Here is a 13890-nt window from a genome sequence, read left to right as displayed (position 1 = left end):
TTACTTGGCAGCTTTCTGTGTCTTCTTTGGCAGAAGTACAGCCTGGATGTTTGGTAAAACACCACCTTGTGCAATGGTTACACCAGAGAGAAGTTTGTTCAATTCTTCGTCGTTTCTGATGGCCAACTGGAGATGACGGGGGATGATTCTGCTCTTCTTGTTGTCACGGGCAGCATTTCCTGCCAACTCCAAAACCTCAGCTGCTAAGTATTCCAAGACAGCGGCAAGGTAGACTGGTGCTCCGGCACCAACTCTCTCGGCGTAGTTTCCTTTCCTCAAAAGTCTGTGGATACGACCTACTGGGAACTGAAGTCCGGCACGGGATGACCTAGACTTTGCCTTTGCTTTTGCTTTTCCTCCTTTTCCTCGTCCTGACATTTTGATTTAATACGTTGTTTGACTTGAACAAGTATAAACAATGATTACCCCGTTAGGTGGTATTTTACTATTTATACCCGCAAAACGGATTGAAAGATGTTTCAGTTCTAAACCAATCAAATCATCGCTTCTTCCAGGTAGTTAGGTTGAATGTTAGAAGGTGCTCTCTCCGAAGTTCGCGTTAAGTAAAAACTTTCAATCCGTTTTGCCGAGTATAAATAGAAATTTTTATTTACGGCCATCATTCACTGATTACATTTCAGAGAGTATACATCTGTCAAAAATGCCACCAAAAGTTGGAACCAAAGGAGCCAAAAAGGCCGTAACAAAGGCAAAGACTGCCAGACCCGGCGGTGACAAGAAAAGGAGGAGGAAGAGGAGAGAATCCTATGCCATCTACATCTACAAAGTCTTGAGACAGGTGCACCCAGACACTGGAGTATCCTCAAAGGCTATGTCTATCATGAACAGTTTTGTCAACGATATCTTTGAGAGAATCGCTGCAGAAGCTTCCCGTCTCGCTCACTACAACAAGAGATCTACCATCACATCTCGGGAGATCCAGACTGCAGTTCGTCTGCTCCTACCCGGTGAATTGGCCAAGCACGCTGTCAGTGAAGGTACCAAAGCCGTCACAAAGTACACCAGCAGCAAGTAAACAACGAGAAGTTTAACTTCACAAACGGCCCTTTTCAGGGCCACCAATATTTTTCAAAAAGAGTCTTATTATTGTTGTACATAACAAACTTCTAAATGAAGCTGTGTCCCACCCCAAAATGACAAATTTATTTATATCTGAATTCTGTCTTTTTGTCTTTCTTTCTTTCTTTCTTCTTTTCTCTTCTTTATTCTTCATTTTATTAGCCGATTTGAAAAAATATACATACACCAGAATTTAACCTTTTCACGGGTTATACATTTCTTCCCTCTTTTTTTGGGGGGGAGGGGGTCTAGAATCGAACTATACTTGAATATGTATTGAAACATTATATAAAAAAATATCACGAACAGATTAAATTCACACATACGTCGACAGAGAGAAAAAAGGGGGAGGGGGATTGTTTTAGGATATAAAAACAATATAACTAGAGTTTGACAATGGAGGAAAAATCAGCAATATATCTTTTACATAAAAGAATACATATGAAATAAAGAATAAAAATGTTATTTACATTCAAAAATCAGGAATCATATTGTATCCAAAGCCTTGCTGGTCTTTTTTTAATAGGCTTAAATAAAAATAGTGAAAAGAAATTAAAAAAATAAACGAATAAAGAAAAAGGAAAGTAAAGAAAGTTGGACAGGAGAAAGCTATGGTTTTCTTTTTAAGTACAACAAATGCAGATTCTTTTTGAAAAATGTTGGTGGCCCTGAAAAGGGCCGTTGTATTTGTATTTTTCAGCTGGCTGTTTACCTCCGAATCCCGTAAAGGGTACGGCCTTGACGTTTCAGGGCGTAGACAACATCCATGGCGGTGACAGTTTTCCTCTTTGCATGCTCAGTGTATGTGACAGCATCACGGATGACATTTTCCAAAAAGACTTTCAAGACACCACGTGTTTCTTCGTAGATAAGACCAGAGATACGTTTGACACCACCTCGTCTTGCTAAACGACGGATTGCTGGTTTGGTGATACCTTGGATATTATCACGCAACACCTTCCTGTGACGTTTGGCGCCTCCTTTACCTAGACCTTTTCCTCCTTTACCTCTTCCTGACATGTTGTTTGCTTTTTGAAGTTCGATAAAACGAATGACAACTATATCCAAATTATGCTATATATCTGATGAACGCGGCCCTAAAAGAAATACCACTGAATTTTTGATAGGTTGGACCTGATTGGTTGTTTTCGTCTAAATCGGGGAGGTAACTCTGTAGGAATTCTGTACACTTTCAATCCACTTCTCTGAAAATATGTGAAAATAAAATATTTCAAACTGTATACAAATAAAAATACAAAGATTATAAGAGATGGACCAAATAACTAATGATCTCCATCATCAATTAATACTTCTTATATTTTCCAATGTGAAAGAGATTTATTTCCTTTTACTTAAAATACAAGAACATATCACACTGCATACATAAGCAGGAGTTAACAATGTGCAATTGCAATATAAAAACAATTAGTTTAAAGAAAATCTTTTTATACAGTATTTTTCTTGTTCAAAAGATACAGTTTCAGAGATAGTCCACTGCAGCTCTGCAGACTTAAGAGAGTAAAAGCAAAACTAATCTACAGCATACCAGTCAGTTATTTAAGCATGGACAGATAGACTTGTAAATAAAAACAGGTGTGCATGATAATTTTTCTCAAAATCACCTTTACCAGTTTCAATAAAGATGTCCCGGGAAATTCACATTTCAAACATGTTATTATTACATGTATACAATCAATGCTCATCTTTTAACAACTAATTAGGAATCTTTCTAAATTTAGCAGCTACTTTATACATGTAGTCATAGGTTTTTGAAATGTACACAGTGCAGCCTCACTTTTTAAATACCACAATTGGTACATCATTGAATGAATGAATTATTGCGCCTTGTCTATTTTTCTCCACCAATGGGAAAAAAAGATTCATCCGCACACATGTTCACATCATTTATAAGGCACATAGAGCACCCAAAATAGATGCATTTTAAGCACAAAATAAAGGTATTCAAGAAAAAGTTCTTTCTGTAACACACAATTGATGGAGACAAAGTTTTCAATGAGAATTTAAGGTGGACTACTTGGACCCGTACCGAAAATATATTTCAGAAATATAAAATAATTGAATCTTCTCATGTTGTCACAGTAGAATACACAATATGAGTAAAAATTACATACAAAAAGCATCTAAAAAATAAGTGAGAAAATAAGACCGAGAAAAATGCAATTTAGAGAAAAATATAACCACAGAAATTAGAAAGAAATACATTTTAATAATTCTGTAATTAGAAGATGGATTGTATTGTTCTTGGAGTATGTTTTTTCTTACCTTTTTTTTTTTATTTAAATGTATACATGTATGTTAATTTTTTCAGGAGGGTATACCAGAAAATGTATAACATTCTTGTTTTTTCCCGAAGGATTTGGAAGAATTAGATAAATAAAAAATATGTATGTCTCTCTCTCTATTTATCCTTTTATTTATTTTCTTTGCATGTTTTGAAATAAGTTTCTCTATATTTTTCTCCTATCAATACAGTAACCTGACTTGTCTAATCTTAAGTGCAAAAAAAAAAGATAATAAGAAAGAAGAATAAAGAGAGATGTGGAGAGAAAGAAAAATAAAGAAAGATGTGGAGAGGGGGTTTCAGCTATTTTTGATTTTGATGTACAACATATTCAGACTCTTTTTGGAAAATATTGGTGGCCCTTAAAAGGGCCGTTATTGTATAGAGTAAAGGTCAGTTTAAGCACGTTCTCCACGGATTCTGCGAGCCAACTGGATGTCTTTGGGCATGATGGTGACTCTCTTGGCGTGGATTGCACACAAGTTGGTGTCCTCGAAAAGACCAACGAGGTAAGCTTCACTGGCTTCCTGGAGGGCCATAACGGCAGAGCTCTGGAAACGTAGATCAGTCTTGAAGTCTTGAGCAATTTCACGAACTAATCTCTGGAAGGGGAGTTTCCTGATGAGGAGTTCAGTACTTTTCTGGTATCTTCTGATCTCACGAAGAGCGACTGTTCCTGGCCTGTATCTATGTGGCTTCTTTACTCCACCAGTGGCAGGTGCGCTCTTACGGGCGGCCTTGGTGGCAAGTTGTTTTCTTGGAGCTTTTCCTCCAGTGGATTTACGGGCGGTCTGCTTTGTACGAGCCATTGCGATATGTTCTCTGTGAAAATCTACGATTACACGACAGAATACTTTGAAACTTCGAATGTTAGTGTATTTGTGCTAGCCGCAATGTTTGCAAACACGACACTGATTGGCCTTTCGGGGTAATAAAACTCACGTTGATTGGTTGAAATCTCTGTATTATGATTGGACTGATCTGGAAGTTACTTTCACAGCTTTCGATCCCTTTTTGGACTGAAGCTAAAGATTGTTCACCCCAAGCTAACAATTGGCACAATTTGTTTCTATTCTGATAGTGTCAGCGAAAATTTGACATAAGACCAAAAAAAATAATAATCAAGAGTAATGCAGAACTTAATAATAATCTTTATTCAAATAATAAATAATTGTTTAATCAACAGTCTGACACGAAATTAATAATTGACAGGAAATGTAAATTAAAGAGCAAAATAGAAGAAGAAAAAGAGAAAAAAAAACATCATCCATCCATTTTCATCAATAGCCAGTGGTATAGAAATGCAGCCGTTTTCTTAGTGTGTGTAGCCAGTTTCTCGTATAGACATGCTTACTATAGTACACAATTGTCACTCGTCTCAGTGTCTTAAAACAAAGAGAACACTTTTTATCCTCTCTATAGTCTTTGTGTTCTCTCTAGCTATACAGTGTCTGTATTCTCTAGTCTCTGTATCATGTAAAGCCATGATATTCTCTATATAGTATACTGCACGCATACTGGGAAACTTGCACATTGTTGAAGTATTCTTTATTGTTTATATACGAATTTTGCAAATACAAAGGATTTGAGCTAAAAAATAATCTACACAACTATAAACATACGCATAAGTACTTTGTATAGGAATACAAAATATATATTATATATCTAAGAGAATGTGACAGCAGAAGAGGAAGAAAAGAATTCACATAGATCACAGTTAGACAGACAACGAACGAACGAACGAACGAACGAACGAACGAACGAACGAACGAACGAACGAACGAATATATATTATATAAAAATAAGGTCATAGATTGTAATGTGTGTGCTTATATAGTATAATATATAGGACTGCAACTAAATTTACACCAAAAATATATGCAATATTGACCACTAACAACTATGAGTTTTTCTTCCTCTCGTGCTTGCGCATTTTCATCGAATCTACGTTTATATATAGTTGTTTATTTTCTTGGACTTTTATAGGGGAAAAAAAGAAACTCGTACTGTTCTTCATTTTTTTTCCACATCAAATATTGTTATATATATAATAAGAAAGTAGACATCTGTATGCTGTTTATAAAGAAAAGGAAAAATAAAGAGATAAAGACAAGAGAAATGGAGGGAGTGAGCTATGTTTGAGATTGCACAACAAAGTCAGATTCTTTTTGAAAAATGTTGGTGGCCCTGAAAAGGGCCGTTGTAAGTGAAGTTTCTGTAGTGTTGACTTTACTTGGCAGCTTTCTGTGTCTTCTTTGGCAGAAGTACAGCCTGGATGTTTGGTAAAACACCACCTTGTGCAATGGTTACACCAGAGAGAAGTTTGTTCAATTCTTCGTCGTTTCTGATGGCCAACTGGAGATGACGGGGGATGATTCTGCTCTTCTTGTTGTCACGGGCAGCATTTCCTGCCAACTCCAAAACCTCAGCTGCTAAGTATTCCAAGACAGCGGCAAGGTAGACTGGTGCTCCGGCACCAACTCTCTCGGCGTAGTTTCCTTTCCTCAAAAGTCTGTGGATACGACCTACTGGGAACTGAAGTCCGGCACGGGATGACCTAGACTTTGCCTTTGCTTTTGCTTTTCCTCCTTTTCCTCGTCCTGACATTTTGATTTAATACGTTGTTTGACTTGAACAAGTATAAACAATGATTACCCCGTTAGGTGGTATTTTACTATTTATACCCGCAAAACGGATTGAAAGATGTTTCAGTTCTAAACCAATCAAATCATCGCTTCTTCCAGGTAGTTAGGTTGAATGTTAGAAGGTGCTCTCTCCGAAGTTCGCGTTAAGTAAAAACTTTCAATCCGTTTTGCCGAGTATAAATAGAAATTTTTATTTACGGCCATCATTCACTGATTACATTTCAGAGAGTATACATCTGTCAAAAATGCCACCAAAAGTTGGAACCAAAGGAGCCAAAAAGGCCGTAACAAAGGCAAAGACTGCCAGACCCGGCGGTGACAAGAAAAGGAGGAGGAAGAGGAGAGAATCCTATGCCATCTACATCTACAAAGTCTTGAGACAGGTGCACCCAGACACTGGAGTATCCTCAAAGGCTATGTCTATCATGAACAGTTTTGTCAACGATATCTTTGAGAGAATCGCTGCAGAAGCTTCCCGTCTCGCTCACTACAACAAGAGATCTACCATCACATCTCGGGAGATCCAGACTGCAGTTCGTCTGCTCCTACCCGGTGAATTGGCCAAGCACGCTGTCAGTGAAGGTACCAAAGCCGTCACAAAGTACACCAGCAGCAAGTAAACAACGAGAAGTTTAACTTCACAAACGGCCCTTTTCAGGGCCACCAATATTTTTCAAAAAGAGTCTTATTATTGTTGTACATAACAAACTTCTAAATGAAGCTGTGTCCCACCCCAAAATGACAAATTTATTTATATCTGAATTCTGTCTTTTTGTCTTTCTTTCTTTCTTTCTTCTTTTCTCTTCTTTATTCTTCATTTTATTAGCCGATTTGAAAAAATATACATACACCAGAATTTAACCTTTTCACGGGTTATACATTTCTTCCCTCTTTTTTTGGGGGGGAGGGGGTCTAGAATCGAACTATACTTGAATATGTATTGAAACATTATATAAAAAAATATCACGAACAGATTAAATTCACACATACGTCGACAGAGAGAAAAAAGGGGGAGGGGGATTGTTTTAGGATATAAAAACAATATAACTAGAGTTTGACAATGGAGGAAAAATCAGCAATATATCTTTTACATAAAAGAATACATATGAAATAAAGAATAAAAATGTTATTTACATTCAAAAATCAGGAATCATATTGTATCCAAAGCCTTGCTGGTCTTTTTTTAATAGGCTTAAATAAAAATAGTGAAAAGAAATTAAAAAAAATAAACGAATAAAAGAAAAAGGAAAGTAAAGAAAGTTGGACAGGAGAAAGCTATGGTTTTCTTTTTAAGTACAACAAATGCAGATTCTTTTTGAAAAATGTTGGTGGCCCTGAAAAGGGCCGTTGTATTTGTATTTTTCAGCTGGCTGTTTAACCTCCGAATCCGTAAAGGGTACGGCCTTGACGTTTCAGGGCGTAGACAACATCCATGGCGGTGACAGTTTTCCTCTTTGCATGCTCAGTGTATGTGACAGCATCACGGATGACATTTTCCAAAAAGACTTTCAAGACACCACGTGTTTCTTCGTAGATAAGACCAGAGATACGTTTGACACCACCTCGTCTTGCTAAACGACGGATTGCTGGTTTGGTGATACCTTGGATATTATCACGCAACACCTTCCTGTGACGTTTGGCGCCTCCTTTACCTAGACCTTTTCCTCCTTTACCTCTTCCTGACATGTTGTTTGCTTTTTGAAGTTCGATAAAACGAATGACAACTATATCCAAATTATGCTATATATCTGATGAACGCGGCCCTAAAAGAAATACCACTGAATTTTTGATAGGTTGGACCTGATTGGTTGTTTTCGTCTAAATCGGGGAGGTAACTCTGTAGGAATTCTGTACACTTTCAATCCACTTCTCTGAAAATATGTGAAAATAAAATATTTCAAACTGTATACAAATAAAAATACAAAGATTATAAGAGATGGACCAAATAACTAATGATCTCCATCATCAATTAATACTTCTTATATTTTCCAATGTGAAAGAGATTTATTTCCTTTTACTTAAAATACAAGAACATATCACACTGCATACATAAGCAGGAGTTAACAATGTGCAATTGCAATATAAAAACAATTAGTTTAAAGAAAATCTTTTTATACAGTATTTTTCTTGTTCAAAAGATACAGTTTCAGAGATAGTCCACTGCAGCTCTGCAGACTTAAGAGAGTAAAAGCAAAACTAATCTACAGCATACCAGTCAGTTATTTAAGCATGGACAGATAGACTTGTAAATAAAAACAGGTGTGCATGATAATTTTTCTCAAAATCACCTTTACCAGTTTCAATAAAGATGTCCCGGGAAATTCACATTTCAAACATGTTATTATTACATGTATACAATCAATGCTCATCTTTTAACAACTAATTAGGAATCTTTCTAAATTTAGCAGCTACTTTATACATGTAGTCATAGGTTTTTGAAATGTACACAGTGCAGCCTCACTTTTTAAATACCACAATTGGTACATCATTGAATGAATGAATTATTGCGCCTTGTCTATTTTTCTCCACCAATGGGAAAAAAAGATTCATCCGCACACATGTTCACATCATTTATAAGGCACATAGAGCACCCAAAATAGATGCATTTTAAGCACAAAATAAAGGTATTCAAGAAAAAGTTCTTTCTGTAACACACAATTGATGGAGACAAAGTTTTCAATGAGAATTTAAGGTGGACTACTTGGACCCGTACCGAAAATATATTTCAGAAATATAAAATAATTGAATCTTCTCATGTTGTCACAGTAGAATACACAATATGAGTAAAAATTACATACAAAAAGCATCTAAAAAATAAGTGAGAAAATAAGACCGAGAAAAATGCAATTTAGAGAAAAATATAACCACAGAAATTAGAAAGAAATACATTTTAATAATTCTGTAATTAGAAGATGGATTGTATTGTTCTTGGAGTATGTTTTTTCTTACCTTTTTTTTTTTATTTAAATGTATACATGTATGTTAATTTTTTCAGGAGGGTATACCAGAAAATGTATAACATTCTTGTTTTTTCCCGAAGGATTTGGAAGAATTAGATAAATAAAAAATATGTATGTCTCTCTCTCTATTTATCCTTTTATTTATTTTCTTTGCATGTTTTGAAATAAGTTTCTCTATATTTTTCTCCTATCAATACAGTAACCTGACTTGTCTAATCTTAAGTGCAAAAAAAAAAGATAATAAGAAAGAAGAATAAAGAGAGATGTGGAGAGAAAGAAAAATAAAGAAAGATGTGGAGAGGGGGTTTCAGCTATTTTTGATTTTGATGTACAACATATTCAGACTCTTTTTGGAAAATATTGGTGGCCCTTAAAAGGGCCGTTATTGTATAGAGTAAAGGTCAGTTTAAGCACGTTCTCCACGGATTCTGCGAGCCAACTGGATGTCTTTGGGCATGATGGTGACTCTCTTGGCGTGGATTGCACACAAGTTGGTGTCCTCGAAAAGACCAACGAGGTAAGCTTCACTGGCTTCCTGGAGGGCCATAACGGCAGAGCTCTGGAAACGTAGATCAGTCTTGAAGTCTTGAGCAATTTCACGAACTAATCTCTGGAAGGGGAGTTTCCTGATGAGGAGTTCAGTACTTTTCTGGTATCTTCTGATCTCACGAAGAGCGACTGTTCCTGGCCTGTATCTATGTGGCTTCTTTACTCCACCAGTGGCAGGTGCGCTCTTACGGGCGGCCTTGGTGGCAAGTTGTTTTCTTGGAGCTTTTCCTCCAGTGGATTTACGGGCGGTCTGCTTTGTACGAGCCATTGCGATATGTTCTCTGTGAAAATCTACGATTACACGACAGAATACTTTGAAACTTCGAATGTTAGTGTATTTGTGCTAGCCGCAATGTTTGCAAACACGACACTGATTGGCCTTTCGGGGTAATAAAACTCACGTTGATTGGTTGAAATCTCTGTATTATGATTGGACTGATCTGGAAGTTACTTTCACAGCTTTCGATCCCTTTTTGGACTGAAGCTAAAGATTGTTCACCCCAAGCTAACAATTGGCACAATTTGTTTCTATTCTGATAGTGTCAGCGAAAATTTGACATAAGACCAAAAAAAATAATAATCAAGAGTAATGCAGAACTTAATAATAATCTTTATTCAAATAATAAATAATTGTTTAATCAACAGTCTGACACGAAATTAATAATTGACAGGAAATGTAAATTAAAGAGCAAAATAGAAGAAGAAAAAGAGAAAAAAAAACATCATCCATCCATTTTCATCAATAGCCAGTGGTATAGAAATGCAGCCGTTTTCTTAGTGTGTGTAGCCAGTTTCTCGTATAGACATGCTTACTATAGTACACAATTGTCACTCGTCTCAGTGTCTTAAAACAAAGAGAACACTTTTTATCCTCTCTATAGTCTTTGTGTTCTCTCTAGCTATACAGTGTCTGTATTCTCTAGTCTCTGTATCATGTAAAGCCATGATATTCTCTATATAGTATACTGCACGCATACTGGGAAACTTGCACATTGTTGAAGTATTCTTTATTGTTTATATACGAATTTTGCAAATACAAAGGATTTGAGCTAAAAAATAATCTACACAACTATAAACATACGCATAAGTACTTTGTATAGGAATACAAAATATATATTATATATCTAAGAGAATGTGACAGCAGAAGAGGAAGAAAAGAATTCACATAGATCACAGTTAGACAGACAACGAACGAACGAACGAACGAACGAACGAACGAACGAACGAACGAACGAACGAACGAATATATATTATATAAAAATAAGGTCATAGATTGTAATGTGTGTGCTTATATAGTATAATATATAGGACTGCAACTAAATTTACACCAAAAATATATGCAATATTGACCACTAACAACTATGAGTTTTTCTTCCTCTCGTGCTTGCGCATTTTCATCGAATCTACGTTTATATATAGTTGTTTATTTTCTTGGACTTTTATAGGGGAAAAAAAGAAACTCGTACTGTTCTTCATTTTTTTTCCACATCAAATATTGTTATATATATAATAAGAAAGTAGACATCTGTATGCTGTTTATAAAGAAAAGGAAAAATAAAGAGATAAAGACAAGAGAAATGGAGGGAGTGAGCTATGTTTGAGATTGCACAACAAAGTCAGATTCTTTTTGAAAAATGTTGGTGGCCCTGAAAAGGGCCGTTGTAAGTGAAGTTTCTGTAGTGTTGACTTTACTTGGCAGCTTTCTGTGTCTTCTTTGGCAGAAGTACAGCCTGGATGTTTGGTAAAACACCACCTTGTGCAATGGTTACACCAGAGAGAAGTTTGTTCAATTCTTCGTCGTTTCTGATGGCCAACTGGAGATGACGGGGGATGATTCTGCTCTTCTTGTTGTCACGGGCAGCATTTCCTGCCAACTCCAAAACCTCAGCTGCTAAGTATTCCAAGACAGCGGCAAGGTAGACTGGTGCTCCGGCACCAACTCTCTCGGCGTAGTTTCCTTTCCTCAAAAGTCTGTGGATACGACCTACTGGGAACTGAAGTCCGGCACGGGATGACCTAGACTTTGCCTTTGCTTTTGCTTTTCCTCCTTTTCCTCGTCCTGACATTTTGATTTAATACGTTGTTTGACTTGAACAAGTATAAACAATGATTACCGTGTTTATTTTCTGAGTGTAATTAAGAGATGCACAAAAATGAAATAAACTTTGCACTTTATGCATCCGAGTCCATTTGTTATCGGATGAATTTGCCAATTGGTGTAATAAAGGGCTCACAAATTATCTCATATATAGATTTTTTTATACACATTATATAAAAGATAAATTAATAAAACAAACCTGCACGAATATACTTCAACATTTTTACATTCGATCCCCCCACTTACTCAAAACATAATGGTTTCTTTTTTTCAGAACTACTTGACAGGATGCCGAACTGGAAGTACTCGCCGTAATAACCTTGAAATAGTTTGTCAAACACACCTTTTTTTAGACAAGACTCGCCTCTAATATCACTTTGATTTATTGAGGATTGAACGTACGACTAGATGTTCATTAAAACAAATCCATTAGGGTTGATCAATAGATGAAAATGAAACATTTGTAGATAGACGTACATATTTTAATTTCTCTCTAATATTATAGACAAAAGTGGCAATATTTACACCTGAAAATCTACTCTCACTCAGTACAGTCTAATTAATGCTTTTGATTTTTATGTAGGGAGCTTAAATTTGAAAAAGCAGGTGAGATTTTCGATTAAAGAAATTCAGGATGTGACACTTTGCCAAACATATATGGCACATTGACAATCAGTGGCGGATCTAGAAATGTTCATAAGTGGGGGCCCACTGACTGACCTATTAAGAGGGGACCGGCTCCAGTCACGCTTCAGTGATTCCCTATATACGCAACCAATTTTTTTCCCAAAAAGGGGGGGGGGCGGGCCCCCTGCCCCCCCCTAAATCCACCTCTGACAATTATGTAAAGTCTTCAAAAAAATTAAAAATTGTAGGGGAGGGTGCATTATTTATCAAGCAGGGGGGTGCAAATGGTAAGGGGATATGTACTTTTTTCAACGTGCAAAGTAGTGGGACCTGATGATTTTTCATAATCTTAATGCATGGGACATACACTTTTTTCAAATGCTTAAGTAGTAAAAAAATTATTTTAATCCCAAAATACACACACTAAACATTCAAACAGAAACATAATATGATAAACAATTTTAGTTTTGACTGGTGTAAATCAGCCCATCTAACAAAATTAAATATCGATCTTAAAAAATTCACGCTTATTAGGTAGTTTGATTTATTGCTGTGAAATGAAAGAGTTGAATTTTACAATAGGTAAAAATAAAAATTATTATATAAATTCAGATAGGCATCTTTAATTTTTTTATAACTTTTTCAAATCAACATGGATTTTCATGGGACACATACTTTTTTAATGAATAGAGGTCATGGGACATAACTTTTTTTCCTATCACATCAGCATGGGACAATACTTTTTTCCACACACAGGTTTTGCGATTTGCACCGGTTCCCCCTGCTTGGTAAATATTGCACCGTCCCTAGGACCAAAAAGAGTGATTGACAGAGATCACAACAAAAACAGAATGCAGAACAAAAAAACTTTTCATCATAGCCAGGGGCAGATTCAGCTGTTTTTATAAGAAGGGGATCACCCAACCCAGATTACCTCTTTCAAATGCATTAATCGTAGAGATGCCAACCACCCTCAACCACTGCAACAAATGGTATGGTAGCTGAATTAAATTTGCAGTTTGAGAAAGATTTAAGATTTAAGATTATTGTGTTTCAGGATTTTTGGTTTGGCCACTGTTTATATATATATGTAGTGGATGCAAGGCCTTAATTTTAAAGTTTTTTTTAGCTGTTTACAACACTTTGTCCATTTGTCTTAAATTGCATTATACATGGAATTGGTTGTAACTACATCTGTAACTACATCTCTCTCCTGTTGGGTGTTTATTGGAAGCTGATTACACAGCTTTTAAGTGAGTTTACAAGATAGTGGCAATACATCAACATCCACATATGGGTTACAATTTCAATAAAAAGAGGAAATCTTCCAATATTTTATTTTATAAAAAAAAACAAACTAGAATGTATTTTGAAATTTGATATTATGCTTTCCTTGTTCCAAATCTATGTACATGTATATATAGATCATCTAAGGTAAGACCAGGATAAACCATGTTATGATTCGATTTAGTTAAATTTCAAAATGTTCATCCCAATTTTCATAGCCCAAAATTAAATTAGTTTTATAATTTGGAAAAAAATTATGTCAAACATTTTGAGATGGCACTTAACTCAGATGCATGGATATCATGATTTTAATTTTATAAAGGGCAACTATGAAACAGTTTG

The 13890-nt window shown here is 35.8% G+C and overlaps 9 protein-coding genes across 9 annotated transcripts; 2 read left to right on the top strand and 7 right to left on the bottom strand.

Annotated features, from left to right (window-relative positions):
* On the bottom strand, positions 1-378 carry LOC134685414 (histone H2A). The gene has a single exon (XM_063545167.1). It carries the CDS (start codon positions 376-378, stop codon positions 1-3), a length of 378 nt encoding a protein of 125 aa, XP_063401237.1.
* Positions 379-661: 283 nt separating this feature from the next.
* On the top strand, positions 662-1036 carry LOC134685415 (histone H2B-like). The gene has a single exon (XM_063545168.1). It carries the CDS (start codon positions 662-664, stop codon positions 1034-1036), a length of 375 nt encoding a protein of 124 aa, XP_063401238.1.
* A 752-nt stretch (positions 1037-1788) lies between these two features.
* On the bottom strand, positions 1789-2100 carry LOC134684439 (histone H4-like). The gene has a single exon (XM_063543722.1). It carries the CDS (start codon positions 2098-2100, stop codon positions 1789-1791), a length of 312 nt encoding a protein of 103 aa, XP_063399792.1.
* Positions 2101-3780: 1680 nt separating this feature from the next.
* LOC134685412 (histone H3) lies at positions 3781-4264 on the bottom strand. The gene has a single exon (XM_063545166.1). The coding sequence runs from the start codon at positions 4189-4191 to the stop codon at positions 3781-3783; it is 411 nt and encodes a 136-aa protein (XP_063401236.1). The 5' UTR covers positions 4192-4264.
* A 1347-nt stretch (positions 4265-5611) lies between these two features.
* LOC134685409 (histone H2A) lies at positions 5612-5989 on the bottom strand. The gene has a single exon (XM_063545162.1). The coding sequence runs from the start codon at positions 5987-5989 to the stop codon at positions 5612-5614; it is 378 nt and encodes a 125-aa protein (XP_063401232.1).
* A 283-nt stretch (positions 5990-6272) lies between these two features.
* LOC134685410 (histone H2B-like) lies at positions 6273-6647 on the top strand. The gene has a single exon (XM_063545164.1). The coding sequence runs from the start codon at positions 6273-6275 to the stop codon at positions 6645-6647; it is 375 nt and encodes a 124-aa protein (XP_063401234.1).
* A 754-nt stretch (positions 6648-7401) lies between these two features.
* LOC134685411 (histone H4) lies at positions 7402-7713 on the bottom strand. The gene has a single exon (XM_063545165.1). It carries the CDS (start codon positions 7711-7713, stop codon positions 7402-7404), a length of 312 nt encoding a protein of 103 aa, XP_063401235.1.
* A 1680-nt stretch (positions 7714-9393) lies between these two features.
* Positions 9394-9877, bottom strand: LOC134685408 (histone H3). The gene has a single exon (XM_063545161.1). The coding sequence runs from the start codon at positions 9802-9804 to the stop codon at positions 9394-9396; it is 411 nt and encodes a 136-aa protein (XP_063401231.1). The 5' UTR covers positions 9805-9877.
* Positions 9878-11224: 1347 nt separating this feature from the next.
* Positions 11225-11949, bottom strand: LOC134685407 (histone H2A). Its single transcript, XM_063545160.1, has one exon. The coding sequence runs from the start codon at positions 11600-11602 to the stop codon at positions 11225-11227; it is 378 nt and encodes a 125-aa protein (XP_063401230.1). The 5' UTR covers positions 11603-11949.
* Between the last annotated feature and the right edge of the window lie 1941 nt (positions 11950-13890).

This window comes from Mytilus trossulus, chromosome 9 (genome assembly GCF_036588685.1).
Source record: "Mytilus trossulus isolate FHL-02 chromosome 9, PNRI_Mtr1.1.1.hap1, whole genome shotgun sequence".
NCBI lineage: Eukaryota > Metazoa > Mollusca > Bivalvia > Mytilida > Mytilidae > Mytilus > Mytilus trossulus.
The sequence above is the reverse complement of the archived record's forward strand: the minus strand, read 5'-3'. Positions and strand labels throughout refer to the sequence as shown.